This window comes from Aquarana catesbeiana, linkage group LG05 (genome assembly GCF_042186555.1).
Source record: "Aquarana catesbeiana isolate 2022-GZ linkage group LG05, ASM4218655v1, whole genome shotgun sequence".
NCBI classification, from domain to species: Eukaryota; Metazoa; Chordata; class Amphibia; order Anura; family Ranidae; genus Aquarana; species Aquarana catesbeiana.
In genome coordinates this window covers 97,445,247-97,473,146 of record NC_133328.1, presented here as the reverse complement: position 1 = coordinate 97,473,146, position 27,900 = coordinate 97,445,247, and the positions used below count along the sequence as shown (strand labels likewise).

Sequence of the window (27,900 nt, the reverse complement as noted above, 5' to 3'; positions counted from 1 at the left end):
TGTAGACCTTCACAAGGCTGGAATGGGCTACAAGACCATTGCCAAGCAGCTTGGTGAGATAGTGACAACAGTTGGTGCGATTATTCACACATGGAAGAAACACAAAATAATTGTCAATCTCCCTCAGTCTGGGGCTCCATACAAGATCTCATCTCATGGAGTTTCAATGATCATGAGAACGATGAGGAATCAGCCCAGAACTACACGGGAGAATCTTGTCAATGATCTCAAGGCAGCTGGGGCCATGGTCACCAAGAAAACAATTGGTAACCCACTCCGCCGTGAAGGACTGAAATTCTGCAGCACCCACAAGGTCCCCCTGCTCAAGAAAGCTCATGTTCAGGCCCATCTGAAGTTTGCTAATGAAGATCTGAATGATTCAGAGGAGAACTGGGTGACAGTGTTGTGGTTAGATGAGACTAAAATCAAGCTCTTTGGGATCAACTCAACTTGCCGTGTTTGGAGAATGGAGGAATGCTGCCTATGACCCCAAGAACACCCTCCCCACCGTCAAGCATGGAGGTCAAAACCTTAAGCTTTGGGGGCTGTTTTTCTGCTAAAGGAACAGGAAAACTTTACCGCAGCAAAGGAACGATGGACAGGGCCATGTACCCTCAAATCTTGTGTAAGAACCTCCTTCCCTCAGCCAGGGCATTGAAAATGGGTCATGGATGGGTATTTCAGCATGACAATGACCCAAAACACATGGCCAAGGCAACAAAGGAGTGGCTCAAGAAGAAGCACACTAAGGTCCTGGAGTGGCCTAGCCAGTCTCCAGACCTTAATCCCATAGAAAATATGTGGATGGACCTGAAGGTTCGAGTTACCAAATGTCAGCCTTGAAACCTTAATGACTTGAAAGGGATCTGCAAAGAGGAGTGGGACAAAATCCCTCCAGAGATGTGTGGCCAACTACAAGAAACGTCTGACCTCTGTGAATGCCAACAAGGGTTTTGCCACCAGGTACTAAAGTACTAGTAGTCATTTTTTGCAAAGGGGTCAAATACCACCAAATACACACCATTTAAAATGCAAATCAATAGGTATAACTTTTTTGAAATGCATTTTTCTGGATATTCTGTCTCTCACTGTCAAAATAAACCTAATGTTAAAATTATAGACTGATCATTTCTTTGTCAGTGGGCATATGTACAAAATCAGCAGGGGATCAAATACTGTTTTCCCTCACTGTATGCAAGGCTTGCACAGTTCTGCCACCTGTACCAAACGTCTGACGTTCCAATTACTGTGCCCTTTTTATACATATAAATTTAATTATAATTTATAAATATAAGTTGATGGGGGAAGGAACGAAAATATATTTTCAGTTTTTGAACGTTTCCTGTCACAGGAGAATCACAAATTCACAACAAAAAGAGCTAATTCATACCTCTCTGTTACGTGCTATGCCTCCTTTTTATACACAGTGCCCCATACACATTTTATTGTGTAAACATTCTCAAATCAATTTATTAATGCTTCATAGCACTTTATTAGTTGTACTGCCTCCTGGCTCTCTATTGGGCTACATTCATAGTTCCGATTTACGATGGTGCGAATTGCATCTACAGGAATCTTTTGATTCCCGCTGCAGCTGTGATTGGCTAGGTGCGGCCGCTGGCCCCATTCACTGTAATGACCACCACCAGTGGCTATTTGGAGCTGTCCGCACAGCCAGCGATTACCTGAGGTAATTGTTGCTGGACGCACACAAATTGCCTCAGGTCTCTGTTACTTGTACTGCCTCATGTCTCCATGTCAATCTATTATTATCACTTCCTCTTGTCTCTCTATTATGGATGAGCTCAGGTGTGTTCAGATACTAGTCCAAACCTGCCTGGGCTATCCCGCCAGAAAGCTCTCACTGCAAACTACCCCCCGAGGCATTTCCCTCCCTGTACCCTCACATATATAGGGGGCAGGTATATGCTCGGCTGTGGGACAGGGAAATGCCTCAGCTGTTTATGATTGGCAGTTCAGTGACAGCTTTCTGGTGGGATAGCTCAGGCAGGTTCACACTAGTATCTGAAAACGTCTGAGCTCATCCATGCTCTCTATTCTCACTGCCTTACATTTCTCTATTATTCTCACTGCCTTAAGTCTCTATTATTCTCACTGCCTTAGGTCTCTCTATTATTTGCACTGCCTTACATCTTTTTATTATTCACATTGCCTCATGGCTCTTTAGAACTGTTCTGTTTTTGCTTGTGCGGTGTAGGACACACAGGCTACAGCTGAGCCTGCCAAGCAGATATGGACAACTATGCTTTCTTCTTTCTTTCTTCTTTTTTTTTCTGTGTAGAGCAGATAAAGAGCCGTGTAGCTGTGTGCTGCTTTAGTGGGTGGCAGGCTGAAGGGGAGCTAAGCAAAGCCTAGGATACCATTTCTACCTGCCCAGTGGTGGACCGTGCACTGTGGGCACAGAGGCTCGCGCCCCCCCATCCATGCACCCGGCCCCTTTCTGGATGCCGGAGGCATGGATTCCTATGGCGGGGGTGGTACTTTTTGAAGCGCCTGATTAGAGCCAGAGGCTCTAATTTGCTTCAAAATCGGGTGGGCTCGGGGCTCAGGAGGCAGAGCGTCAGTCCTGATTGGCCAAAGCACCAGGCCACCCTATTGGATGCCTGGCGCTTAGGAAGAGGAGCGGGATGGTCAGTGGGCACAAGTGGCTGCAATATGATGGGCACAGTGAGGCTGCAATTGATGAAAAAATTTTGAGCACCAGCCACCACTGTACCTGCCGATTTTACTTTATACATGGACAAGACCACAGTTCTCTGTGTGATACCACTCACTATGTTGGTTAAAAAAAATCCTGTGGACTGACCTTAGCAGATTGAAAAAGATCCATGTTTTTCGAAGGGGCAGGTTTATGTAAAACCCAGCACAGAGTGATTTTGTAAATTTCCCTACCTTGGTACGATTCCAGCTTGATTTTGACCCCATAGACTTCAATGGAAATGCACAGAAATAAAATGAAAGCAGTATCATGTGGGGTGGTGTTTGTTTTTTTTTTTTTTTTTTTTTTTTCTTCTAACCCTTAACTCAGTTCCTAGGCCAGTCCTTGGTCCCTCAAAAGTAATAGTTGTAGTAAAACACACAGCCATAAAGTCACAATAAAAATGCACATGCTTAAAAATCGTGATAAAATCAAAATAAGTCGCTCTACAAAATCACTCCTGAAATCAGATCAAAGTTGCACTGCACTAATGCAAAACAATCACATCTAAGGATTTGTAAGCAGCAATATTTACATTTTTGGTTTTAATACCGCTTTGAGAAAGTAGTCTTTATTATTCACTGGCGAGCTTCTGATCTTAGTTTTCTGTGTGTGGTGTTTTTTTTTTTTTTTTTTTTTTTTCACTTTTCACAGAATAGCACAAACGTATGGATTACAAGAAGGTTGCATAAAAATTATTTCTAACAAGAAACAGCTTGAAACTGGTAAGTGTAACCATTCATATTCTGTACTTTCATCAGTGATAAATATTTAAACATGATTTATTTTCCAGTTACAGATCTTCTAATTGTTCTTTAAAAATACTTATGTAACATACTTTACCCATCAGATTTTAACAAGCCATGTGTAACCCTAAGTTCCTTTTATGTCCTCCTCTCATGTTTGAATTGCCAGTCTACCAAAGGGTCAGGTTACCCAAACCTTCAGATTTAGGGAGATTGCACATACCCAAGGCTGACAGCTTCCTCACTCAGATTTCCCTTTTATCCAAGCCTTTAAAATCCATCATCAGAATAAATAGAATGAACAATACAAATTCTGGTATAAATACCTAAAAACGAGCATTTATATTATTTTTCCCCATAACTAGAGCTCGACCAACATGGGTATTTCTCTGGCCGACGCCAGTATTTAGAAATCTCATAAAATCCTTCATCGGCCACTAGCTGGGTTAGCAGCGCCCCGCTAGCAGCCGAATAGCGCTGCTAAAACTAGCAGCGTTTTACCGTCAACACCTGCCCGCTCCAGTGTGGAAGCAGCCTTAAGTAATAAGTGATACAGAAAATGTCTTGCATTTAAACATTTATTTAAACAAAACAAACCTCCAATCAGTTCACTGTATGTATGTATAATTTAGATTTTAAAAAAATATATCTTAAATATTAAATACACAAAAACAGGTAATCAAAACTTTTGGATGAAAAAAAAGGGCTAACTTTACTGTGTTTTTTTTTTTTTTTTTTTTTTTTTTTTTTTTTATTTTTTAATTCATTAGTGTTCCCCCCCCCCCAAAAATTGTGTTTGCTTTCAAACTGCTGCGCAAATGCCGTGTTGCATAAAATATATATATGGGATTTTTACTTGTAAGCAATAAGTGTCAGAAAAGATTTAGTCTTTAAATGGTTAAACTGAGAACTCCTACACATGAGTTCAGTCCATTGATAAGTATAAACATTGGGGGTTATTTTACAAAAGGCAAATCCACTTTGCACTGCAATGAAAATGAGGGGAAGCTCTGCTGATTTTATCATCCAATCATGTGCAAGCTAAAATGCTGTGTTTTTTTTTTTTTTTTTTTTTTTTTTTTTTTTTTTTTATTTTCCTTGCATCTACAGAGACTGCACTTCCAAATGCACATGCAGTGCAAAGTGGATTTAACGTTAGTAAATAACCCCCATTGTATCTCTTTGCTTCTTTTCTCAGACTTGGCAGGCTGCCTAGATAGGAGAGACAAGTCTCCATGGGAAGACTTCAGGCAACTTGCATTGACTTCTATTACAGAAGTCATTTGGAAGTCGTGCTGAAGTTTTAAATCGGCCTTTTTTTTTATCAGCACAATCGACTGATGCCGATTAATTAAAAAATGCCAAATATCGGCCGATTATATTGATTGACCTCTACCTATAACTCATGTGCGTAAAGTGTCCAGGACTGATAAAGTTGCGTGAGCTAATTGGGCTCTATTGAATTGCACATTGCGTTCTATATGATGCTTGCTTACAGGAGGGGGAGAATGATAATCTTAGCAGCGTGCTGATACTCCTTCACTCACCAGTCAGCAGGATGAAAGTGGATAAGAGACTTAAAGCAATTTTGTAAACCTCTGAAATGAAAAATGAACTATATCCCTCTATAGTATGTACTTGCCCCAATCCAAAGCACCTAGTGTGATTTCCATCTCTCTCTTCCCTCTGCCTTCTGCATTAGTCACTTCTGACTGCAGATAAACGGGTACAACTTGTTGGAGGATATGTTTCATCTCTTTGTATCATCTGAGACACCTCCCAAATTTTTTTTTATAGCTAGAAGTAAGAACTCTAAAGTTCCCTATTTGTCAGGGATCAGTAACTAAGGAAGCCACTGGGACAGCAAGGCTGCCAGACAGCTAGAATTTTCAGAAGGTACACTATATTGTCAAAAGTATTGGGATGCCTGCCTTTACACGCACATGAACTTGAGGTCCTGACCTCAACTCGATAGAACACCTTTTGGGATGAATTGGAGCAGAGACTGCGAGCCAGGCCTTCTCGTCCACATCAGTGCCTGACTTCACAAATGCACTCCTGGAAGAATGGGTAAACATTCCCATAGACACACTCCTAAACCTTGTGGACAGCCTTCCCAGAAGAGTTGAAGCTGTTATAGCTGCAAAGGGTGGGCCAACTCAATATTGAACACTACGGACTAAAACTGGCATGCCTTTAAAGTTCATGTGCGTGTAAAGGCAGGCATCCCAATACTTTTGACAATATTGTGGATAGTGTTAGCCTGTGTAAATTTTTTATTTATTTATTTTTTTCTTAATACATTCTATGCATTTAGGTAAAAAAAAAAAAAACTTCTGCGAGCAGCTGCGCGCCCCCCCCCCTTGGATGAACCTGATCTTAATCCAGGAATTTGCACAAGAGCTGGGTCATACTGTGATAGACTCACAGAGCCAGCTCAGGAGTGAGCACACACGAGTGCCCCCATAGAAAGCTGCTTGCTTTAGGGGCGGTAAGGAGGGTTCAGAAGTGCCGGTGGGGAACCCAAGAAAAGGAGGCTGCTCTGTGCAAAACCATTATACAGAGCAGGTAAGTATAACATGTTTTTATTTAAATGTTTTTTTTAAATCGCTTTAAAGCAAACCTGTAGTGGTAGTATTGAACAGAAGGCACCATAAGGTTCTTCATCCTTCAATATTTTACATGTTAGATTTAAGTGGGGATGTGTCAAAGGTTATGGTTTTTGCTGGCCCTGTGGGTGCAAAAGGAGTAAAAGTTAGCTGAGGTTATAAATGGTGCCTTCTCTTCAATACTTTCTTAGGTCTCATGCACACAGGGCGTTAGAAAAAACGAGCTGTAACGCCACTACCAACGCCAGGAGAAAGCAGCTGTAAAAACGTGCGTTTCTCTGCCTCTATTCAAAATCAATGGTCCCCTATGGGAGCCCATTGATTTGAATAGAAGTCGCACAACAAGTCGGATCATGATGTTTCGACTCGCAGTGCGATTGTGCGCTGAGGATATTGAAGAGGAACCCTGTGCCAAACTGAAAAAAAAAACTGCGTGGGGTCCCCCCAAGATCCATACCAGACCCTTGGGTCTGTTATGGATTTTAAGGGCATGTGGTCTGTTGTGGTCCAGGAGGGGGGCGCTCGTCTTCCCCCTCCTGGACCCCAGGCGTTTTTGTTTGTTTGTTTTTTTTTTTTTTTTTGTTTTGTTTTGGCGTGGGGATTCCTGTTAAAATCCTTACCTTGAATCTTGGGGGGGGACGGACGACCCCACGCTTCTGGTGCGCCTTCTATTCAAATCAATGGACTCTCATAGGGAAGCATTGATTTTGACCTGTGTTAAAAAAAAAACAAAAAAAAACGCTTGCCGTTAAGCTGCTTTTAGAGGCGTCAGACTTTTTTACTGCTTCTGGAAGCACAGGCTGTCGTGTGGGGGTTTTTTTTTTCCTATTGTCCCTAAACGTTTCTGCCACCAAACGCCTCTGACCGTTTGTGTTCATGAACACATAGGCTAACATGTATGGGCGTTTAGAAGCAGTTAAAAACGTCAGACGCCCCTAATAGCAGCTGTAAAAACATCCTGTGTTGCATGAGCCCTTAGTGGTCAGTTCTTGCTGTGTTTTCTTTGTCCACTAGATGGAGCTGTAACATGGATAATAGGAACATTACCCAAGCTTTCACTTTGTATTATTTCGCATTGATCTCACCCTTTTACTTGTGCCTGTTGAGCAAACATAGCTGCTTTCATTTATTTCTCTGTTTTTAACTTGACGACTAACCATATATTTCACAGGGTTGAAAGACCTTGTCCTGTCTGCAATTTTCCAGTGGATCATATGAGTACAGAATTTCACATGGTTCATAGAATCAATTGCCTCCCTGGGACTGAAGGTGTCAGATGACTGATTAAAAGCTAAGCCAGTTAAAATTGATTAGAAATAATTGGATTCTTGCTTGGGACTCTTATTATCCAGTTTCTCCGGAATGTTTTGCTATAAATATAGGTAGCAGGTGCTAGCTCATCTGTGACAGTAACAAGGCAGGAAGGAGTCATGGAAATGGTATAGACAACCATCTGGGCAATTCATAAAGGTTGTCATAGACACCCCTCCAAATTCTGTTGTGGCGCCCAATTCATTTACCTGTCAGAGGCAGTACATGAATCTGATGCCGTCATTGATGGAGGGGTGTCTACATTGGACCCTCCTTCGCCAGTGTACCCCCTCCCCAGCCTCTGTGCCACCACACTGACAGGCACATGGCAGAGTAGATTTAAACTAGAGGTGGGCAGACTATGAGGAACTAAGCAACAGATTCGCAGTCAGGTCCTCTACAGCAGATGGCAGTAGGAGGATTTATAGCTGCTGTTCAGTTCAATGGCGGCTTTGGAATCCACCCACTGCTATCCGCTGTACATGACAGGCAAGGTGAGCCTGATGGGGAACTGGTCTCAAAGTTCTGCAGGTTCACCCAACAGGCACAGCGGCCGTGAATTTGAATTTTCGGGTGGGTGGAGCCTGAGACTAGTTCCTTATCAGGTCCGCCTTGTCTTTGATTGTCAATGGACAGCAGTGGGAATAATCCAAAGCCCCTATTGGACTGAATAGAGGCTATGACTCCACTATGGATATGATGGGGAACTAGTCTGAGTACCCTATCAGGCTTTGCCCACTGTCAGTTCTACATTACCGGTTTATTGAATTCCCCTGCATGTATTCTGTGATCACACCTGTAGTTTGTATAGGTTTTTTGCCATTTCATAATTGATGAAGTAGAGTTGACGTTCTACCTAATGTAAATCAAAGTTCTTGCACATACACACAATACTCACTTGAAATACCTACAGCCAATACCCATCTAAAGGCAACCTGTTAGGGGATATATTTAGACTTCCATTGTCATTGTACATGTAGATAGGTTTAGGCTCAGTAATACTTACATATGCAATTCAAAATGCACATAAACCACCATAAAGGGGGAACCTTCCCACATGTGAAACGTATATGCAGTTTTACACAATTACACCCAAAGGGGGGAAAAGCAAAGAATGGTGCATGCATAATGCTTGCACCACTCCTCTAAATGTAAAAAATGGACCAGATGCTGGTGAACCTTTCCACACGTGAAACTAATATACAATTCTACACAAATGGCACATATGGGGAGAATTGCCAAAGAATGGTGCAAGCATAATGCTTGCACACCTCCTTTAATCCATAAAAAATGGAGCAGATGCTGCTCCTATATAACAAAAGGGGCACAAGCCCACGTTGATTAGGAGCAATCAGTTTTCTGTTCTGCTTTGCCTATGAGAGACACAGCACAGAGAACAGGACAGCTAGAGCTGCATGGTCCGATCGGTCTGCCCATCCCTGCCCCCGCACTCGGCTCAGAGTAGGAGGGAGGAGGTAGATTGTTATTCCTGCAGGATCTGATCATGTAGTGCAGGGGTCTCCAAAATTTGGCCCTCCAGTTGAGGAACTACAATTCCCATCATGCCTAGTCATGTCTGTGAATGTCAGATTTTTACAATGCATCGTGGAACCTGTAGTTCCGCAACAGCTGTACTGCCGTAGTTTTGAGATCCTGATGTAGTGTAACCATTGCACGGGCAGATATGAGTTTGTGAGCTGTCTACTGACAGCTCACATCCCATACACCAGCTCTGGGAAAACTCCTGCTAGTTTCTCAACTGATGGAGGTGTCTCAGATAGATGTAAAACAGGGCTATCTACTTGGTTAGTGCTTCAGCACTCTTCTAAACTTAAAAAACAGAGCATATGCTGCCTCTAAGATCTGGTTTACACCTGTTCTAGTTTTGCAGAAATGCAGCAGGTTGCATTTTGTGTGTAATAGACTTCAACGGACCTGCACAAAAAACACAAGTGTTGTATTTTTGATGCAATTTTTTTTAGTTAAGGGGAAAGTATGACAGTTTGGTTCATGTAGTGCGAATTTGATGTCACTTTACACTCTTTGGCACCCAAATAGCATCAAAGTAGTGCAGGAACCTTTTATGTGTCCAAATTTGCATGTTAGGGTTAAGGGCTAGGGTTTAAGGATAAGTTCACCTTTGGAAACATGTTGCATGTTCCACCCATTTTTGAGGTGGAACATGTAACGGGTTACCAATGCTGCAGCCACTGGAGAAGTTCCCCGTACTGTAATTTTTTTAAATTGGCACGTTGCTTCCTGGCAGTGTGTCTGCAGGAGACCTGCTTGGCACTCGCGCTCTGCAGATCGCAGGTGCAATGCTTTACAGGCTCCAATAAATAAATAAATGCACATTTTTTTTTTTACCTGCAAAAAAAATGCAAAATGTATTTTTTTTTTTTTTTTTTTTCAATGTGAACTTTAAGGGCTAGGGTTAAAGGTTAGGGTAAAGGGCTAGGATTTTGGTATAATTTTAGGGTTAAGGGTTAGGGTTAAAAAAAAAAAATCCGTTGTCGGAAATTCTGATCGTGCGTACACAATTCCAACACACAAAATTCCACACATGCTTGGAATCAAGCAGAAGAGCGGCACTGGCTATTAAACTTCCTTCTTCTAGTCCCGTCGTATGTCAGCGCGTTCTTGCGGATCGGAATTTCCAAAAACATTTGTGTGACAGTGTGTATGCAAGACAAGTTTCAGCCAACATCCGTCGGAAATAAATCCACGGTTTGGTTGTCAGAAATTCCGATCATTTGTGCGCGGCATAGGGGTTAGCGGTTAGAATGCTAACCCCAACAATTACCGCTAACTCTAGCTCTTAACCCTTGCCCTAAATCGCAGTTCCACTCAAAAATGGAACTGGCGCTTATCCGTCTTCAATGCCCCTCCTATTTTTGACCACGGCCCGGTCTCCTGGAAGTTCGGCTCCTTCCTTTGCCACTGGACCAATTAGAAAGCGCAGCGCGCTTCGCGCATGCGTATTAGGGAACCAGCTGTGAATTTTTTTGTGGTGGGTGGCTAGACACATATGGCTCTGGCTACATGAAGGTTTCTGCACTACTTTGATGCAACTTTGCTCATGCTTTGAGGGCTGGTTCACACCGCAGAAATGCACTTTTTAATATGTTCTGGTGCGGGCGTTTTACCATGTTCTAGTACAGTCCAGTGTAGGAAAAAAGTTCTACTTTTTTTTTTTTTTTTTCTGGAACTGACCGCACTGGTATGAACTATGCCATTGGAAATCATATAACCTACTTTCCATGCATTTTTGATGCAGAAAAATAACGCACTGGACTTCATATGATGTGAACTGGCCCTGATGCTACTTGAGTGCCAGAGAGTGTAGAGTCGCATCACATGAACAGAACTGTCCTATTTTCCTATTAGGGAAAAAAAAAAAGTGCCCAAAAAACGCATCAACCGCAACCTGCATAGATGTTAACCTAGGTTTGAGGTTAATTCACAAAGAACAGAGAGCGCTTTCCTCCGGCAGCTGTCTGTTCCGGCTGCAGTAGGGGGTGGGCAATTTGGCACATCACACAGCTCCTTTTTTTTTTTTTTTTTTTTTTTTTTTTTTTTAACTAAAAAAATTCACAAGGGCACAAACAATGGTATAAAGTGATGTGGCCCTTGCACCTGTCCCAAAGCTGTGGCACCCCCCTTGTCTCTGGTCACCTTGTCTCAGCAGGCGGCAGCATAGAGGAGGACAGAACTCAAGATCCTGCTCTTCTCCATGCAGCAGCAGAGTGGCTTGTTTCTGCCACGCCCCTCCCCAATCTCAGCAGTCATCAGCACAGAGGATGACAGGACTCCTACAGATCCTCGGCCTCTCTGTGCAGCCACAGCACTCCCTTGCCTCCCCCTCTCCTGGTCTCAGCATTTAGCAGACTCCAGCAGCTGACTTCAGCCCCCCTCTAGTCCTCCTGCAGACCCTGTACTTTATGCTTACCGGCTCTGCCCACAGTTTCTTCCCGACAGCAGCACAAAATAAAAGGGGGGTGCACTGTGATGAAAGAAAAGGTGGGGGACTCTTGACTTCGGATAGGTGGGGGAGGGGTGCTTACAGCTTCAACAATATATCTAATTCAAAAACTCGCACTGGAGAGTTAACTCAAATACTGAAATATGAATAAACAAAAATTTAATAGGAAGACCACAGCTGCTGCACAAAGGTGCTACAACCTTAAACAATGAAAAATATATAAAACAGCGCTAGCAGCCTATATCAAGCAATATACATCCTAATACACAGTGCCTAATGTATCAATGTTAAGAGAAAACGGAAACATAAAATCTAAAAGTGCTTCAGTGAAAAGTGCAACGGTGCTCCAAAACTTTTGAATCAGTGAAGTGGCTCCCCTCTGGTGTCCCCACTCACCAAAATTATTGGATCCTCAGCTTCGCAGTCTGGGATCAAAATGGCATTGATCAAATGATCTGGGGATATGCTGGATGGTTCCTCAGTAAAATCCTGCAGGGAGACGTTTTAAGACAGGAAGGATATACCACACTCCATAGATGGGGAAACAAAGAAAGAACTCCTAGTGAAATAACGTTTGGCATCAATTATCAAGTGCCTTCAATGCGCAACTTACAGGATTTTTGGCAAAAACAGGCATCAGTAAAAAAAAAAAAAAAAAAAAAATCGAGTTTGCAGCTGAATGGCGTGCGTTCCATGGAGACGGAAATTTGGTTAATGGTTAACACAAACCAGAAGTACGTCAACGCGTTTCGCCCCTCCAGTCCATTGTTTTTTGTGATCTCACGGGGCACACGCAATTTTAAGACTTGTCATGTTTGAGATACACTTATACGATGCAACCCATCTTTTATATTTTACCTAAAAATTGGGTATTACGTTGTATTTATATTCTCTAAAAACCATTCTATTATATTTTTCCCAGAGTATATGCGTTTGATAAACAGTTACACAATATGTGTGCAGAAAATAAAATCTAGTGCCGAAGTGGTTATGTAGCAAGCTGATGAAATTAATAGTGAATAATAAATCTTGGACTAGAAGTAGTCCCTTGGTACTTGCCAGTGTGGATATTTGTGTATTACTATGAAAACATTAGTCACATTTTTATTTGTACTGCAGCTTACTATTCACCTCCGCCGCGAATGTTATTTCCTTTTGTACTGAATTACCTGTTAAAAAATGAAATAATAAATTCTATTTCCATCTCAGCATAACATCTCCAGCCCCCCCTGCTATTCGTTTCCCATCACCTGGTTGTACTACATTGCTCTGTGTCACAAGCTTGTCACCGAGCCCAATATGTTCCAGCTGAGCACCAACTGATTATAAAGCTGCTACACACATTATTCATTAGTGCTGTCAGAGTCGGGGCAGGAGGATTCTCGCTGTAAACTCTGTAACTGATATCTAAGCCACTAAAATTGCCTTACGGTGAAAATTAATGCCTTGCAGATGTGCACTGGCTTTCTCTCTGTGGCCGCACTGTGGGATGTCTTGCAGTTTTTTGAATGACGCTGCAGTCATTTGTTTTATTTTAAAAGGATGATTGTGGGCAAAATAATAGCAAGTCGCCTAGGGCACTGTTTGTTTTTACATGCTTTTACAAGGAGATTAACTCTGGCCAAGGCTATTATTATATTATACAGTATATTCTCTATATTCGAGGTCTCCCCAGGAACAATGGGTGGAGAGATATCTAACTGAGTTTGCAAGTTCTGACTTTTCTCTCTCCTTGTTAAATGGGAAGTATCTGTCCTGGTTGTGTTTCTCTGAGTGCGATAGCAGCATTGAAAATGTTCCATTGGGCTATCGTTTTGGGCTTACACCAGGCCGTTCATGGCAACCCTAACATGAACGTGTACGTGAACAAAAAAAGGTACACAAATGAAAATTTGCTTGTGGTCACAGTGAAGACAAAAAAGAAAAGCAGCTGGCACAATATTAGATATATATTAGTTATATCGTATAATGTAAATGAACATTGAATGCAAGTACTGCACTAATATAAACACATTTATACTCTAGTGCAGTGGTTCTCAACTCCGGTCCTCAGGACCCACCAACAGGCCAGGTTTGTAAGATAGCTGAAATACATGACAGGTGATATCATTTGCTGCTCAGTGATTGCAGCATTCTAGTCTGCAACTCCCCAAGGTAATACTTAAAATCTGTCCTGTTGGTGGGTCCCGAGGACTGGAGTTGAGAACCACTGCTCTAGTGCAAAGATAATTTGTGAAAAACTCTGACAAAAATATGTGAAACTCCAATGTGCAGTCTGTGAAACAATCAAAAAAGGTCCTTCTATGTCACAATGTGAAAACAAAAAGGTAATCTTCAAATGTGCTCATCCACATGAACTTTATTCCAAAACTTGCCACAGGTGTAGGCTTACCCCCTTCAATGAGCAGTCATATTACATGATCCCCCATCCAATGAGCAGTCAAATTGGATGACCCCCCCCCCCCCCCCCCCATCCAATGAGCAGTCAAATTGGTTGACCCCCCCCCCCCCCCCCCCATCCAATGAGCAGTCAAATTGGTTGACCCCCATTTGGTGAGCTGTCATATTGCTTGAGCCCTATTCAATGGGCAGTCATATTGCGCATAGTTTGTTATAAATGCGATGAAACCAATGTAGTTGTGGAATTCCACCACTTTTCTCTACAAATCATTTCCACACCTCGTGTGCATACAGAAAGAGAGAAAATAAGAGACAGTTGCTCCCAATAGTGTAAATCTGGTAGCAAATCTAATTTTAAAAAGAGATTAAAACCACTCACATGTAATGAAATTAATAGCGCTATGTATCCTCAATACTCAGGACCCAATCGGTACACTTCTGCATGCGTGGTGATTACACAGCATCTGGCTCCGCCCTGCATGTTCCGTCAAAAATTACATCATGAGGAGTATTTAAAACAACTGTGTGCAGTATGATTACTCATTGAATAGGGGTCATGTCTTTCTGGGAGAGTCTGAGCCAGCTGCCAGTCCATGCTCCTGGGTGGATCCCGACCATATGGTATGATTAAAAAGGAAGATGATGCAGACTGATGACATGCTTTCTTCCTATGTGGATGTTAGCACCACAAATCTTCCTCCAGACCTAATTTCCCTCCTTCTTCCAAAAAATCTCCTACCTGTACTAATCTCCCCAAAAGTCTAAGATTAAATCCAATGTGTTTCAGGGGAGAATTTAGTGGTCATCACAATTCTGTCCGTCGAGGAGGCTGAGGTCCTTCCTCTGCTTTGACCCATGCTGTATCTGAGATCTGAATTTCGTGGGTGACAAGCCTTGCAGCATTATAGAGACACCTGTGTACTGTCACAGTGCAGGTGAACAGAAGACCCCTTTACCTTCTCCCTGTTTTATACACCCCAGAATGACACCAATTTCTCAGAATTGCAGACTGTGGAAGAAATACCTTGGTGTCTTCCCTCCATCCCCAGCCTGCTGACTGGACAATAAGAGCGGTAGCAGACTGATAAGGTCATCCTTCTGCTCACTGTGCTCTCTTCTCAGCATGTTCCTTGTCAGCACATTTGCATGTAACACACCGATTGGCTCTCAGCCCTGCCCCTTCCTTTCCTAGTCTGTGCTATGATTTGCAAGGCTGATCCCAAGTCAAATTCAGGGACTTACACTGCTTTTATTTATTTATTAATGAATACCCAGCCTCATTAACGTGGCGTATCACCCCCCCCCCCCACTTCCCTCGGCGCAGGAAGGGAGATCGGCTCTCCACCCTCCCTCACGTGACCGGTCCCAGATGATTGCAGGGCCAGTGACGGCACGCGGCTCGTGTATGCTCAATGGGTGCCCGGCTGTGAAGCCACAGCCGGGCGCCCACAGTTAAATTGCCGGCGCCGCCGAGCACAGGGGGGGACGAGCGGGGCTTCGATCCCCTGCATCGCTGGACCCTGGGGCAGGTAAGTGTCCGATTAAAAGTCAGCAGCTGCAGTATTTGTAGCTGCTGACTTTTTTTTTTTTTTTTTTTTTATCTGCCTGGCTTTCAACTATAACATTAATGTGCACTAGGGAAAAAATATATATTGTTCTTTTAGTTAGAGGTGATTCTATATTGAACTAAAATGTAATGTAGCTTTTGTTGATGGTATAGAATAAACCAGATGGTTCATGAGGAAGCCTGTTTCTACTAGATAAAACTCTGCAAGAACAAGGAGTGGGTCACAATTCCAAGGTGTTGGTCCTCGAATTCAGCTACACAGAGGAAGAGGCAAAGAAGAGGGTCCACAATGAGGAGAAGGAACGAGAAGATGAGGCACAGAAGCAGGAGAGTGTGAAGAAGAAGATGATGCGTACAAAACGAGGGCTGGAAATCCTTGCAGATCGGGGTATGTTCTGTTTTGCATCAGCTGAGATTAATTTTCATTTATTAGCAGGTTTGTGGATGTTTAACGAAAAACAATATACAGGTCGACCCTGTATAAGGTCCAGGAATTCTAGTGACTGTATCAGACTTCTCTTATTTACATTGCTGTGTCAGCTCAAAGTGATTGTAAAGTCTCCTTTCCCCCTTCTTTTTTTTTTTTTTTTTATAACATGTTATACTTACCTCCTCTGTGAAGTGGATTTGCACAGGGCAGCCTGGACCCTCTGTCACGGAATCCGGTCACACAATCCACTTGAGTGCTTCCGTCAGTACAAAGCCTCCTCCAGTCTGAACATCAGATATCTGATGTTACAGCCACATATTGTAACTAAAAACCAGGCGAGACTAGCTCAGTTACAAATTGCAACATGGAATGTTTATTAGAACAAGAATACAGACTTTTGTACACTTGAGAAGGAGGTCCCCCCCCCTCCTGATCATATTACCCTAACAATACAAACTATAACCAGAGACATAATTTAACATGAGCTAACTAACTAATCATTTAACCAGCCTAGGTAGCTCAGAAGATATAATCCACATTATCATAAGTATAAACAAAGTACACCTTATTAAACAGACAATAGCAGGAGTCCCCAGTAGCAGAGGTTCCGGTTCCAGAGGCCAAGGTGACTAGCTCTTTCAATTAGCATGTATAGTTCAGATTTTAAGTAATCCAAGCCACATTCTTAATTTCCATTATTTTCTTGGTCACCCAGTGCCCCTAATAGACACAGGGTGACTTAGACATAGGAGGTGCATGGGGAGCTGAAGCAAGGGTTTCCCAACCTCTCCAAGATTTCTGGGTTCCACCAGCCCCCTGCCCAAAGTGACTCCCGTCACATCCTCCTCTAGTCCCTCTTTGCTGCTCCTGGCCCTTCCCTCCTTTCAAGTGCCCCCACAGAAAGCAGCTTGCTATGGGGGCACCTAAGCCATGCTGCAACTCTGTATGTCCATTCAGATACAGAGCTGGGGTTCGGCCCCACCCCCCCTCTCTCTCCTGATTGGTTTACTGACTGACAGCAGCGGGAGCCAATGACACCACTGTTGTCTCTCAGCCAATCAGGAGGGAGAATCCTGGACAGCCGAGGGACTCGTGGACATCACTGGATAGAGATGGAACTCAGGTAAGTATTATGGGGGGCACACAGAAGGCTTTTTATCCTAATGCATAGAATGCATTACAATTAAAAAAAACCTTCTGCCTTTACAACCCCTTTAAGTCAAACTATTCAGTTACAATGGTGCTTTTACAGCAACACATAACTTGAATGGGTGTCATGCAATTTTTAGTCAACAAATAGTCTGGTCTTCTATAGCGTTAGGGTTTTTGTTTTTCTAATTAAAAAAAAAAAAAAAAAAATTGTTTATACCAACAGATACATTTTAGCAATTATACGGGCATCAAATAAGACCTGAACTTCTACAAAGCAAGAGCATAGATATATACTGTATGTTACAGTGGGTATTAAACCACATCAGAGTGATAGGAGTGTACAAGGCAATCATACCTGAAGTACCTTAACCACTTCATACCGGAAGATTTTACCCCCTTCCTGACCAGAGCACTTTTTACAATTTGGCACTGCGTCACTTTAACTGACAATTGCGTCGTCATGCGACGCTGTACCCAAACGAAATTTGCATCTTTTTTTTTTTTTTTTTTTTCCCCCACAGATAGAGCTTTCTTTTGGTGGTATTTGATCACCCCTGCGTTTTTTTATTTTTTGCGCTATAAACAAAAAAAAGAGCGACACTTTAAAAAAATATATATTTATTGCTTTTTGCTATAATACCCCCCAATTTAAAAAAAAAAAAAAAAAATTTCTTCATCAGTTTAGGCCGATGTGTATTCTTCTACATATTTTTGGTAAAAAAAAAAAATGCAATTGGCATGTATAGATTGGTTTACGCAAAAGTTATAGCATCTACAAACTATGGGAAAGATTTTATGGCATTTTAATTATTTAATTTTTTTTTTTTTTTTTTTTTTTTTTCCTTTTTTTTTTTTTTTTTTTTTTACTAGTAATGGCGGTGATCTGCGATTTTTAACGGTACTGCGACAGTGCGTCGGACAGATCGGACACTTTTGACACATTTTTGGGACCACTGACATTTATACAGCGATCAGTGTTATAAATATGGAGTGTATACTAGGGGGCGATCAAGGGATTAAATGTGTGTTCCAACTGTGTGGGGATAGGACAGACTAGGGAAGGAGACATATCTTTGTTCCTACTTAGTAGGAACAAACGACATGTCTCCTCTCCCCTGACAGAACAGGGATTTGTGTGTTTACACACAAAACCCCGTGCACGCGACCGCCGGCTATGCGCGTCGGGTCCCCCCTGCTGTGCAGTGGGCGTGCAAGAACCCTCTGACGGCTCTTAAAGGGAACCTCGTACAGGGTTTCACGCAGGGGTGCCATTCTGCCCCTGTAAAAAGACGTGAGTCAGTTGGGAAATCGGTTAAAGTGTTACTAAATGCAGGACCCTGCATTCACTATATCTGGTCTCCCACAGTACACAGAACATGGAAATGCAATTATTTCAGTAAATCTAAACTGCTAAATACCTTTTCTAATCAGCGGTATATAACAACAGTCTTGTGACTTCTATCAGTGTCTGGCCGAGCACTGGTTAAAGCTTGTAGGAGGCGTTTTCATTCTCCTTTGACTGTCCTATGAGGCTGCATGACCCCTGACCGTCTGGACAGTGCTGATTGGCCCTGTGCTGATCACATGCACCCTCCGTGCAGAGCTGTAGTCTGCTTGATGCTAATCTCCCTCTTAACTCCCTCACCGACACAAATTTTCAGTTACTGTTATCCCGTGTTTCTGAGAACTTGTTACAAGCGACTCTGCTGAGAACATGTGCTTGGGTAAAATTTCATAAATGGAGTTTACAAGTGCCGAATCGCAAAAAATGGCCTGGTCATTAAGCAGCCAAATCTTCTGAGGTGGTTAAGGAGAACAAACTAACTTGGTGAAATCGTTCTTCTTTTAGCTCTCATCAAGAGGACATCCTGAACAAAGCTTAAGGCTGTATTCACATCTATGCAGTTTTAGTGCTTTTTGCAGATTTGCACTACAGTCCATTTAACATGGTTTCCTATGGAACACGTTCTGTAGTGCAAATCTGCAAAAGGCACTAAAACTGCATGGGTGTGAATCCAGCCTTAGGAATTTTAAATGCATATCTAAAGTAAAAGCCATGGTCCATCCTTGGACTACAGCAGATTTTTTAGTCTGTGAAGATCGTGCCTGTAAGAGTTCCCCCGTAGGAAGTAGCTTCCTAATGAGTGCACTCGCCGAGGAGGAGGAGCCAGGAGCGCCGGCAGGGGACCCCAGAAGAGGTGGATTGGGGCAGCTCTGTGCAAAACTATTGCACAGAGCAGGTGAGTATAACATTATAATTTTTTTTTTTTTTTAATAAGATTTAGAATTCCTTTTTGACCTTATTATTTTTTTTTTTTTTTTTTTTATGAAATCGTTTCTTAGTTTGGTGTTCTGCCTTTAGGTGAAGTCTTCTTTGAGCTCCTGAACCTTTTTTCCCTCTCACTTCTGTTGTGCAATGCACATTAGTAATGGTCATGTGCACTGCTCTATGCACACAACAAATCCCATAGTCCCTAGTCCATCAGGAGAGCAAGCACGTCAGGGTGGCTACAAGCCTACATACAGTGGGACAATGGAGAATGAAGATAGCTGCCCTCTATCAGGAAATCAGATCACAGTAGCAAAAACAAGGAAATTGGAGATTTGGAGGAGGCTGAGAGCAGTGTCTGTCTAGCAAAGTTCCTAAGATTTCTAAATCTTGTCTGTAAGAACAATAGAATAATTTCTTTACTTGCTCCTCCTTACTCCAGCAAGTTTTTGGTCTACAGAGGATGGGCAGATATCATGCAGCATTTACAGGTAGTCACCCCATCTATAACCAGCTGTAGAGTTTTTGACCTTGCTGTTTTTTTACTAGAAACCAGTTATCCTAATCTTAAATTTCAATTGATTTTTTCCTACAGGTGAGAGCTTGGATCCAGACACCGTGCCATACCTGGAAATTGCAAATCAAACAGGACGCGCAATCAATATGCCTAAAGCTGCGAAAAAGGTAGGATATTATAGTATCAGACTATTGTTAGTATTTAATGGTTATGTTTTGTTGATCACCTATGCCCATGCTTTAAGTTGATTCTAAACCTGAACACACAAATACGTTGTTGCACGTTGTTTGTTTAACCACGCTTCACTCTGGGAAGATTTTACCCCCTTCATGACCAGACCATTTTTTGCTATTTGGCACTGCGCTAATTTAACAGGTAATTGCGTTGTCATGCAACACTGTACCCAAATGAAATTTTGTCTTTATTTTTTTTCCTCACAAATAGAGCTTCCTTTTGGTGGTATTTGGTCACCACTGGGGTTTTTATTTTATATTATATAAATGAAAAAAAACACATTTTGAAAAAAATTATCTTTTTTTTTTTCTGCTATAAAACATATCAAATTAAAAAAATCAAATTCTTTTATAAATTTAGGCCAAAATGTATTCTGCTACATGTCTTTGGTGAAACAAATCCCAATAAGTGTATATTGATTTGCATGAAAGTTATTTGTGTGTGTGTGTGTGTGTATATATATATATATATATATATATATATATATATATATATATATATATATATATATATATATATATATATATATATATATATATAGCGCTGCGTAAATTGACAGCGCTATATAAGTACCTGAAATAAATAAATAAAATAAATATATATAATTAGGAATTTGTGTTTGTTTTGTTTTTGTTTTTTTTTTATACTAGTATTGGTGGTGATCAGCAACTTGTAAGGGGACTGCGATAGTGCGGTGGGAAATCTGACACTAACTGACATTTTGTGGGAACTAAACTGCCACTTGCATCACCAATGTCACTAATACAGTGATCAGTAATAATACTATACACTGTCACTGTACTAATTAGGGGTCGACCGATATTCACTTTTTTTTTTTTTTTTTTTTTTGAAGTATCGGTCACAAAACTTACCAATATTGCTTTAAGGGGTTGTACCGGCGTGATGCCTTCACTCCGGTACCCTTCTTTAGAGCGGACGGTTGGCTAGCTTGTAATTAAGGATGAGCTCAGGCGTGTTTGCAGTAAAATTGTAAATTTCAGCAACTGCTAGAGCTCACACATGTCTACAGAACTATCCTACAAAGAGCGTGCACTATTTGCCCAGCATAGAGAGAGAAAACATAAACAGTAAGGAAAAACCTGTATTTCTCTGTCATCCATTGTGGAACACAGCTGTAAACATTCATGAATCATGTTACACATAGATCCTAGACCTAGTGGGAATGCTGACTGTCACTTTAAATAATCTGCTAGCATTTTTTAGTAAGCTTCAGCAATATGTGGATCTTGTTGAAAACCTACTGAAGTCTCCTAGCAGCTTGTTTAATGTGACAATCATCACTTCCATTAAGATCTGTGTTAAACATTCCCGTTTTGGAATAAGTTTACTTTTAAAGGGTTCAACAGAACTGCTTGAAGTTTTGCAAATGTACACAATGCTCTCATGCAAGTAAAAAACCGTGTAAAGGAGGCCAAACAGAGAGAGCCATTGTTACTCATTTGCAAGTCACGATCAGCTTGTGTCAAGCACACTCACTGGAAGTTCCTCATGCTCCAGAACTGAGTGGCCTCCGAGGTCAAACTATCCCATGTTTCAGCTTGTTGAACATGTCCGGAAGTAACATTCATTTGCCACATTGCAAACATCTGGCGTTTGGATTGCCATACTTTTTCATTGATGGACTCTGCTTAGTGTCATTTCATATTATGAAAGGTCTGCCTGACATCCATAACCTCATTTTGGAAAGTATGGACATTTAATGACTCTACACTATGTCAGAGCTCAAAGCTGGCAAGTTCCTATCGCTGTAATTTGGGTGATGGTTGAAAATATCTCTCTAGAGACTTGTCTCTGCAATCCCTGCTCCAGTTTTCTTGCCACAGCATCCCTGGTGTAATTAGGAACGTTTCTGACTGTTCCCTTGCTTGGATTTGTGTCTGCAGGCTCTCATGCTGGCGATGGGCTATCACGAAAGGGGAAGAGCATTCCTGAAGAGAACAGAGTATGCTTTAGCACTGCCGTTCCTGCTGGATGCAGACAAGCACTTCTGGTAAGGACTGATTCATCCTTATCTGTTTACAAGGTTACAGGGCCTCTTTTTATTTTTTTTTTCCCCCCACATAGAGGCTAAATCCCCTCTGAGTTGAAAGATGCCTGAAAAACATTAAAACATATGACAGCTCTCACCGGTGGACTGTAAAGGTCACCGTCTAATGAGCTCTTTAGGGAACTGTTGATTTTTATAACCATTTCTTTGACATTTGCATTATGTTATATAGATTGCCCTCGGTTAGGTATAATTCAGTTTATCTAGATGGAATTTTAACCATTTAAAGGCCAAAGAAAATGCAAGCATTAGTCTACCTAACATAACAAAGTAATAATACAGTTCATGAATATTTAAATAAACAAAAATCCCCTAGTGCGCACCTATTTGTTTTAAAATAAATATGAATAAAACCAAAAATATATACAGTCTCAAATGTGCTGAAAAATGTATGTGCACAATCTAATGGAAAAAAAGTATACAAAATAAAAAGTTCACGTGCTGTATTAATGAGTGGTTATTCAGTTTCTTACTCCTTCCGTGGAATACACACCACCACTAGCAGCTCAGTGACTTGCACATGTCCCTTTTAAAAGAGAAGTATGTGTTGTTTTTTGTTTGTTTTTTTTTTTTTTTTTTTTTTTTTTTTTTTTTTTGTTTTGTTTTTTAATTTCATACTTACCTAGGTGGATGCAGCATCGGTCCGATGCTGCATCTGTCTCCGGCACCCCCACACTTAGAAACGAGCCCTCGAACACCGCCGAACGCTCGGTTCTCACTGCTCCGTGAGCAGAGAGCTGGTCCTTGCTCACTGGAGTGCTGGACTGTGGAGGAGGCAGAATCGGCCGGCTCAGGTTCTCAGTGGCTCGCTAAGAGGCTGAGCCGGGTGTCGGTCCAGGGATCTGGGCAGATCCTGACTCCATGGTCGTGATGATGCTGAGCCTGGACCAACTCTGTGACATCAGCAGGGAGCAGACTTCAGCCCACTCTCTGCTGAAAACGGGTCACAGGAGTGCAGAATGAACTGCACTCCTGTGATTTACAGAAGTACAGCCAAACGAGCTGTACTTCTCCTTTTTAAGGGATCAGATGGATAGTTAGATGCCCCTCTTGATTCGATTAAAGAGTGCCAATGCTCCCGCAAATCCAGGAGAAAGGCTGAGGAATAAAACATGAAAAATCTGAGTGCTTTAAATGCAAGTGACCTATTGAGTGTAGGTCAGAAAGTGAGGTGAGCTGCTAATGGTGGTGCATGCAGCACATGGAGTGTTTATTCCACGGAAGGAGTAAGAAGCTGTAAATAATCACTTATTTAATACTACAGGTGGACTTTTTTTTTTTTTTTTGATAGGGTCTCAAATTAAATATTCATGAGTTAGTAAAAAATCTAAATGATTTAGGACTGCACTCAACAATATACAGCGGGTAAAATAAGTATTGAACACGTCACCATTTTTCTAGGTAAATATATTTCTAAAGGTGCTATTGACATGAACAAATTGACATGAACAAAATAAATAAGTTCAGAAATTCAGTTGTGTAATAAAATGGAATGACACAGGGAAAAAGTGTTGCACACATAAGGAAAGGGAGGTGCAAAAAGGCATGGAAAGCCATAAGACCCTGTACAGGCATACTGTATTATTTTGCGTTTTTCTTTAACCTGGGAGGCTTATAGTAGAGTTTTTTTTATTCTCGGTTATGGGACATTTTGTATATATGTGAGGCCACATTCACAAGAGATGCAAACTGAGGGGCCCTTACAAGAACTAGGTAGTGCAAGTGTAAGTTCTCCAGGAATGACGAGTAGTTGAGTGCCAAATATGCTTTTCCTGTCATATGCAACAGTTTCTAATGTGCTAGAAAATTATAAAGAAAATAGTAGAAATCATCATTTTTTTCCTCTGTGGGGAAAAATGAGTCTTGCCCTGTCTGATTTTTTTTTTTTTTTTTTTCTGCTTAGCAACATCAATTTCCAGTTAAACATTAAATCCAAATTGCAGTCACACACGCAGGTGTTTAACGTAAAGTTGTTTTTCCTTTTGAGTAAAAAGTGTGACAGATGGAAGGTAATTCTTATTGGAGACAACAGAGAGGTGTTCTCCAGCTAGGTTTTTCTCCTATGCAAAGCCTGATGACACAAGAGGAACAAAATGCCAGGCTTTTCTGACCAACACAGACAGAACACCGAGCCAGATTTACTTCTGAATCTTGAAGATTGTGAAAGGGCATAGGTAGTCTATGGAGGAGAATTGCTAAAACTGGTGCACACAGATCTGGTGCAGATGTGCATAGTAACCAATCAGCTTCCAGGTTTTATTGTCAAAGCTTTATTGAACAAGCTGAAATTAAAAGCGGTTACAGCACACAGCTGCACCAGATTCTGTGTGCACCAGTTTTAGTTAATCTCCCCCTATGTGTCTGAGCTAAGCAAGTAGAAGTCTGTATGTAGTCAGTCTACTTACTGATAGAACCAGTTAGGCCGAGAGACTGAGACTGGGGCAGCTCTGTCCTAAGGACGATTTGACAGAGCTGTGTGACATAATAGCCAGGAGGCTGAAAAACATTTGTGTTCTCTGTTCTCCTAAACAACCCCTACATTTGCAGATCACTGTGTTACTTTGACATTTGGATGAGTACAAATGGTAAAAAAGCCTTAAAACACGTTCTGCTGAATGGACTAATGCCACGTACACACGATCAGATTTTCCGACAACAAATGTTGGATGTGAGCTTGTTGGCGGAAAGTCCGACCGTGTGTATGCTCCATCGAACATTTGTTGTCGGACTTTCCGCCAACAAATGTTGGCTAGCTGGATCTCGAATTTTCCGCCAACAAATTTTTGTTGTTGGACTTTCCGATCGTGTGTACACAAGTCCGTCGCACAAAAGTCCACGCATGCTCTGAATCCAGTACAAGCCGGAAGCGCTCTGTCTTGTAAAACTAGCTTTCGTAATGGAGATATCACATGGCTATTTATCTTCCTTTTTATTGGCTCGCCGTACGTCTTGTATGTCACTACGTTCGTAATTGTTGGCCAACATTTGTGACCGTGTGTATGCAAAACAAGTTGGAGCCAACAACTTTGAACAAAATTCCATGGTTTTGTTGTCAGAAGGTCCGATCGTGTGTACGGGGCATAAGTCCTTGCAGCGCTAAAACACACAGTTGCAGCACGGCAAGATCACATGAAAAATAGTCCCCTTTAAAACCCAACCTAATCTTTAGTGCCCTGCTTGAAAAAGGCACATTCCAATATAGTCAATGGAAGGCACGCCCTGCACGTTTTTGTAAGAAGTGCCTTTTTTGAGTCATGTCAATTTTTTCCCAGGTGACCAGGGATGTAAACGCATGTAAAACTCATTCTGCGTTATGGTAAATTGTATTGCAATGCATTAAAAATGCATTTTGCGTTCTCAAAAATTACATATCGCGTTTTACAAGGCACTGGTGTGAACGAGCCCTTAAAGCGACATTTAAACCTTCAGGTTTTTTTTTTTCTTTAAAATAACAAACCTGTTATACTTACCTGCTCTATGCAATGGTATTTTCTGGGGTCCCCTGGCAGCGCTCCTGGGTCCTCCTCTTCGGCGAGTGCCCCCATAGGAAGCCGCTTCCTATGGGAGCACTCGTGCAGGCTCACTCCTAAATAGCCATTGACACAGACAGGGCTCAGTCCCGCTTGCTCATCACAGAATTTGACAGCAGCGGGAGCCAATGGTGCCCGTTGCTATCAATCTGTGCAGAGAGGCGGGACAGAGCCGGGAGAGCTGCTGCTCTAATGCACATCACTGGATCAGGATCAGCAGTATATAGCAGTCTTGTGACTTCTATCAGTGTCCAGCCAAGCACTGGTTAAAGCTTGTAGGAGAAGTTTTTTTTCTGACCGTGCTATGAGACGGCAAGACCCCTGACCCTCTGTCTGGACAGTGCTAATTGTACCTGTGTGATCACATGCACACTCCCAAGAAAAAAAAAAAACTCCTCTAGCAGTACACACTAAACTGAGCATGTGCAGCCTGACTCCATAGACTGTGTTATCCGGAAATTATTAGGAGTCCGTGGAAGGAGGGGAGGATCAGAGAAGACAGGATCAAGCAGCCTTTTTACACAATGCAGAGGATTAACCCCTTGGGTTCCACAGTGAGTATAACAAGCGTACTTTACTGCATACGGACTGATTTTACTGTTGTGGCTTTAGTAACACTTTAAAGCTGAACTCTAGGCAGATATAAAAGACACAACTTAATGCAGCTTTATAATAATTAGTACACCATTTAAAAGTATTAATTAAGCTCAATAAACAGAATTGGGGAAAAAAAAGTATTTATTAACTGCAAGCAGTGTAAGCACTGACCTGGTATCAGCCTACTGAAGTCCTTGTACAGCAGAGCTGGAGTATAAGAAGAAACGGACAAGGAACCAACCGGTTCATGTGCTGTCAAGAAGCATTCTGATAGGAGGAGAAAGTGAGAGATAAGCTCATCACTGTGCTGCTTCTCTTCACTTTCCAGTCAGTCTGGGGGGGTCCAGGAGGATATCTGGGATCTCTACACTGAAGCTGATTACAGCGAGGACTGGCTTTGTTATTTTATCTTTTGATAGCAATGAATAATCTATCTCATTTTTGGCTGAAATCCATGTCACACTAGTGATCCTGCTGCTGGTGAGAACTTGCCAGGGTCGCTAAAATGTGCAGATAAGACATTCACCTGCTTGTGTTTGTTGATCCCTCGCCAGCCAGATGAGTGAAGCATGTTTCCTCACTGACTGAACACTATAGAGCAGGGATATGTAATTAGCGGACCTCCAGCTGTTGCAGAACTACAAGTCCCATGAGACATAGCAAGACTCTGACAGCCACAAGCATGACACCCAGAGGCAGAGGCGTGATGGGACTTGTAGTTTTGCATCAGCTGGAGGTCCACTAATTGCATATCCCTGCTATATAGTGTAAGTTATGCCGCGTACACACGGTCGGACTTTCCGGCATACTTGGTCCGGCGGACCAGAGTGTGCCGGACAATCCGCCCGTGTGTGGGCGGCGGCGGACTTTTCCGGCGGACTTCTTCCCAAAAGCCCGCCGGACCTAGATTTGAAGAAAGTTTCAAATCTTTCCGTCGGACTCAGTTTCGGGCGGAAAGTCCGCTCGTGTGTGTGCTGGTCCGACAGAAAGCCCGCTCGTGTGTAGGCTGGTCCGACGGACCAAATACGACACGAGGGGATGGTATTGCATCTCGCGCTCGCTGCAATAGGAAAAACAAATCTTCCTATTGCGGCGAGCGCGGGGCATACCAGGCCCTTAGGTCTGGTATGGATTATAAAGGGGAACCCCGCTACGCCGAAAAAACGGCGTGGGGTCCCCCTAAAATCCATACCAGACCCCGATCCGAGCACGCAGCCTGGCCGGTCAGGAAAGGGGGTGGGGACGAGCGAGCGCCCCCCCCCCCCCCTCCTGAACCGTACCAGGCCGCATGCCCTCAACATGGGGGGTGGGTGCTTTGGGGGAGGGGGGCGCCCTGCGCCCCCCCCCCCCCCAAAGCACCTTGTCCCCATGTTGATGAGGACAAGGGCCTCTTCCCGACAACCCTGGCCGTTGGTTGTCGGGGTCTGCGGGCGGGGGCTTATCGGAATCTGGGAGCCCCCTTTAATAAGGGGGCCCCCAGATCCCGGCCCCCCACCCTATGTAAATGAGTATGGGGTACATGGTACCCCTACCCATTTACCTAGGAAAAAATTGTAAGTAATAAAACACACTACACAGGTTTTTAAAATATTTTATTAAACAGCTCCGGGGGGGGGATCTTCCTCCGGCTTCGGGGGTCTTCTTCCGGCTTCGGGGGTCCCTCCGCTTCATCTTCTCCCGGCGTCCGGTTGGTTCTTCTCCGCTCTCCGGCCTCTTCTCCCGGTGTCGCAGGTCTTCGGCCGGCCCCTCCGCTGTCTTCATGTAGCTCT

At 42.6% G+C, this 27,900-nt stretch overlaps 1 protein-coding gene across 2 annotated transcripts in view; it reads left to right on the top strand.

The window, feature by feature from the left end:
• Positions 1–27,900, top strand: part of NUB1 (negative regulator of ubiquitin like proteins 1) — a 102,593-nt gene that overhangs the window by 12,193 nt on the left and 62,500 nt on the right. For both annotated transcript variants that reach the window (XM_073629995.1, XM_073629996.1), the window contains exons 5-8: positions 3,374–3,444; positions 15,528–15,722; positions 19,781–19,869; positions 21,841–21,947. In XM_073629995.1, coding sequence (XP_073486096.1) covers positions 3,374–3,444; positions 15,528–15,722; positions 19,781–19,869; positions 21,841–21,947 — 462 coding nt within the window. The remainder of the gene's footprint in view (positions 1–3,373; positions 3,445–15,527; positions 15,723–19,780; positions 19,870–21,840; positions 21,948–27,900) is intronic.